This window comes from Etheostoma spectabile, chromosome 8 (genome assembly GCF_008692095.1).
Source record: "Etheostoma spectabile isolate EspeVRDwgs_2016 chromosome 8, UIUC_Espe_1.0, whole genome shotgun sequence".
NCBI classification, from domain to species: Eukaryota; Metazoa; Chordata; class Actinopteri; order Perciformes; family Percidae; genus Etheostoma; species Etheostoma spectabile.
The window spans coordinates 25744096-25748321 of NC_045740.1; the positions used below are offsets into that span (position 1 = coordinate 25744096).

At 39.1% G+C, this 4226-nt stretch overlaps 1 protein-coding gene across 2 annotated transcripts in view; it reads left to right on the plus strand.

Annotated features, from left to right (window-relative positions):
- Positions 1-4226, plus strand: part of kiaa1549la (KIAA1549-like a) — a 233270-nt gene that overhangs the window by 198998 nt on the left and 30046 nt on the right. For both annotated transcript variants that reach the window (XM_032523275.1, XM_032523276.1), the window contains 3 exons: positions 1360-1492; positions 3377-3609; positions 3860-4028. In XM_032523275.1, the coding sequence (XP_032379166.1) occupies positions 1360-1492; positions 3377-3609; positions 3860-4028 (535 nt within the window). The remainder of the gene's footprint in view (positions 1-1359; positions 1493-3376; positions 3610-3859; positions 4029-4226) is intronic.

Consider the following 4226-nt stretch of genomic DNA (forward strand, 5'->3'; position numbering starts at 1 on the left):
TTATTACTCTTTTTAATCAACTTAAACCTGGGTGTGTAAACTTATTCAAGCCACTGTATGTCTAATGCCTTTTTAAACCTTAAGGCTTTCTTTTTCATAAAACGTGTCGGACATCATCACATTTTTGTCTACATTTTTATTCATTTACATTAGTAAGCGACAGGACAGCATCTTTCAAAACATGACCTGGGCAAAAGAAGAAAAAAAATGAATGTGTCAATGTACCCAGCAGTTCTGAAAATGCACTTCCGAATGCATCTCTGTACTCAGCACATTTAAAACCAAACTGACGCCCATGTAAGCACAGAATAATACCCAAAAGCCTCTCGACCTTTTCCATATTTCACCTTATCTAAACATTCTAGTACCTTCGGGGCTGAAGAACTGGATCGCAAAATCACCACAAACAGATGACAAAGTTGCAAATATCTAAAACAATTGAGACCAAGGGAGTCCAAATTTCTGTACCACTTCCTCAAACGATTTCAATATACTAACGAGATACAAATCTCCCAATGTGACAATTTCCTTTTCCAACCAATCTTTCCAAAAAAAGGTGAAATCTACCATTATATAAGTTTGGATTTCGACAAACACTTGATGAAGTATTTAGATATGGATCAAACAGCCTGACCACTTTGGTCCAAACAACATTTAAGGTAGAGATTATTTTTGTCGCACCATACATTTTAACAGACTGGCTTTGTAAAGGCTATAATGCAGCAAGAACAGATTGATCAGTACAATACCAGGGAGGGGCTCTCTCAGGAGGAAGTGACCAGTGGACCAGATGCCTTAAGTTTAAAGTATAGTAATACAACATATTTGGTAGACCCAAACCTCTATCAATCATCTTTGTAATTTACTGAAATGTAACCAATTTTTTTACCATTCCATTTAAATGTTTATGATAGGGGAACCTCCAGAGAAAGGGTATGGATAAGGTAATTCAGCTTGGGAACACAATCCATTTTTATAACACTGACTTTCCCTGCTTTTGAGAGATTGAAAGTCACCCATCTATTAACATCACAAAGAGATTTTATTCAATAATGGATCCAAATTAACTTTCACTAGGTCTTTTAACTATTGAGTTGATAAGATACCCATATATGCAATACTGCAGACTGCAGTCTACATGCTTAAATGTCCTTCAGCACAAATGTGTGTTAATGTTTATCTGATACGCAGGTGGCACCTTGTATGGTAGCCTTGCCCACCAGTGTGTGAATGTAGAGTAGAGCGCTTTGAGTAAAGACTGGAAAAGCTCTACATAAATGCAGTTAATTTACCATTTACAGTATGGCCCTGATCAGTAGTTAGTTTTTTACAGTGTTTTGTCTTACACCTGTCCATCAGGTACTCACACCCACGGGAGCCCACCTACTGGAGCCGGCAGTCTCTGAGCAGCCCAAGCCCAGTAGAAACAGAGATGGACCTGCTGGTGCTGAGAGAAAGATCCAGGAGAGGCATCCGGAACAACGGCTACGATGTAAGAAACTGAACAAGTTATGGATCTATTGAAGAATGTTGTGTCAATGCTATTTGTTGTATTTTAAAACACTGAGCCAGAAATTAGGTTAGAAAAACATGTCAAATACAGGAAAAAAATTGTAGCTGAAGATAACACCTCTATAACACTTAAGTTTGAACCAGGATCGAGTGAGTAGAGGATGAGCTTTAAGGAATTTTGAAGTTGGATAATGTGAGAAACCGTAATAAAGCAGCTGAGATACAAACTCATTCACACAGAGCGATAATGAAGCCGTGGATGGCTCCTTCTTCCAAAAAGCTCACATGATAGTTGTGGCAATGTAAAGCTCTGCCACTTTGTTAAACGATTAAAATAATCTCCTGAAAGCATTTATATCTTTAATCCTTTCTTTTCCTTCTTTACTCTGACTCTGATGCTGTGAACTTACACTTTGAGGATTAACAAATCACCTTTCAATGAACTTCATAAACCTACAACAAACAGAAAGACGTAATGTAATACAGAAAGAGATGAAATGAAAAAAGATGAGGCACTTCCTTCATTTTAATGGCAGCAGAAGATGGAAAAAGAAAGAAAAAAAGAGGTAAAATGGAGTTAGAGTGAGTGAGTGAAATTCTCCTCATGCTGCTTCTCTGCTACACCACAGTAACAGCAGCGGATGTGCTACTTAGCTGTCAATAACTGAATATGATTTTAGCCTATTCATGGTTTCAGAAGGGAGTCTTGATAGCAGTTAATTGCCTTGGATGCACCAAACTGTTTGAAATGGCATAAGGAGATCAGTGTGTTGTGTGTACTGATACACAGTATATAACGTATACCTATAGTAGTAGAATGTCTCTCTCTACTTCAAATTCTTGTGTTTTTTTGCATTCTTCCTACCCCAAACAATAACAACATCCATTTCTGTCGCACCAAAAGCATGCTCTTGGGGGAATTGTTGAGTCTTTGTTAATTATAGTGTGAGTCTAGACTTAGAGTGTGGTCTAGACCTACTTTGTCTAAGTGTTCTGACTTAACGTCTGTTTGAATTTTATCAATTGAATTGAATAATAGATACTGTTAAGTTAAATACAGTTGTTACACACATTGATAGAGGGACATGTCAGATAAAAAAATTGAAAAAACGGTCCAGTGACTTGGTACTTAATAAATCCAAAAGACTATGTGAAAATACACTACGTTGCTAGTTTATAGATACATACTAGCTAAAACTGATGCAGTCTAATACAACAGTTCTGCAATAAAGACCAACTTCATGAAAGTTATAATGTTAACGGAGTTGTTGATTCAACTGTATGTTTTTTTTGGAGGATGTAGTTTGTGGTGCTGTATTGCATTGCAGTCACACACCCATTTCAACAGCAACACAAACTACATCCACCAAAATGATTGTACAGTTGAATCAACACCTAATAAACTGGCAACAAAGCGTAAATTAATTGTTATTGTAACTGATGTAGTTATGTAGTCATATTGCAAGAGAACCTGCTTCATAGAGGGTAAAGGTCTGATGATTCTACCTGATGATGACAGAGAAAAATGGGAAAACATTGGTTCTGATTCCTTTACTAAAAAACTGAGAAACTGCAGATGTGCGGTGCATTTTCTATCTACTTCATAGTATCTTGACTCACTTACCTTTAGTGAGTGCTGCCTGTTTTCAGCTTCTCCATGAGCTGATAATACTTTTTAATACCAAAGTCGTTCATATATTTCAGGGGGCATTTGTTCTTACGTTCATACAGTAGGTGGGCAGAGATGGAGACTTGATTTGTCAGAAACACGTGTTACATCGATGTCCCCATCCCTTAATGGCTAAATTGATGAATGCACCCGTCCTGCTGAGTGTGTGTGTGTGTGTGTGTGTTTGCTCTGCAGGGCGAACCAGAACCGTTTGAGGAGACCAATGTGGATCGTTTGATGAGCTCTCTGGGTTATGGAGGTGGCACAGGGAATGGCAGCCTTGGGGTGAAAGCTCACCGTGGCTCCGACTCCTCCACACTCAGCTCTCAGCCTTCCATTGATGAGGTCCGCACGCAGATGCATATGTTGCTTGGCAACGCCTTCAGCCTGGCACCTCCAGACCATGCCCCCCCTTCTCCTCCAACCAAGTAAATTTAAAATTGTCACAGATTAGTTATTTCTTATCATGCCTGATTTACAGTATTGTGGAAAGGATAAACAGAGTTTCCATGTTACACAATATTTGTTATATGAGTGTACATCCCACCATGCTGTAGAGTATACTTTCTGAACATGTCTGCTTGATTTTATACAGCACACTAGACCAACTAAAACACTAAAAAGAGAAGGTGTGCATCTGTTTACTTTTTTTTGGTTAACATTCCTCCTTCTCATCAGGAGCCACTACCATCACTACCATCATGCCCACAGAGCCTACAACCCGTCCCACACCAGCCACTACAGTGACGGGGTGACCAGCGCCCCAGGGACCATGAACCATCCCTGTGGAGGCAGGCAGAGAAGTGCAGGCTATGAGGACATGCACCAGTGTAGCTTGCCCAAACCGGTAAGAAGTCAAGGACCTTTAAGGGCCGAATTACCCTAATTATATTTAAAAAAATCATTTTTTCCTTAAGTTTAACAACAGATGCTTTGTTTACATGAAATTTAAAAATTAGGATCCCAGCAGGTGCATTGTCATACCCCAACAAACATACCCAATGAGTAGGGATGAGCGAGTACAGCATTATCTGTATCTGTATCT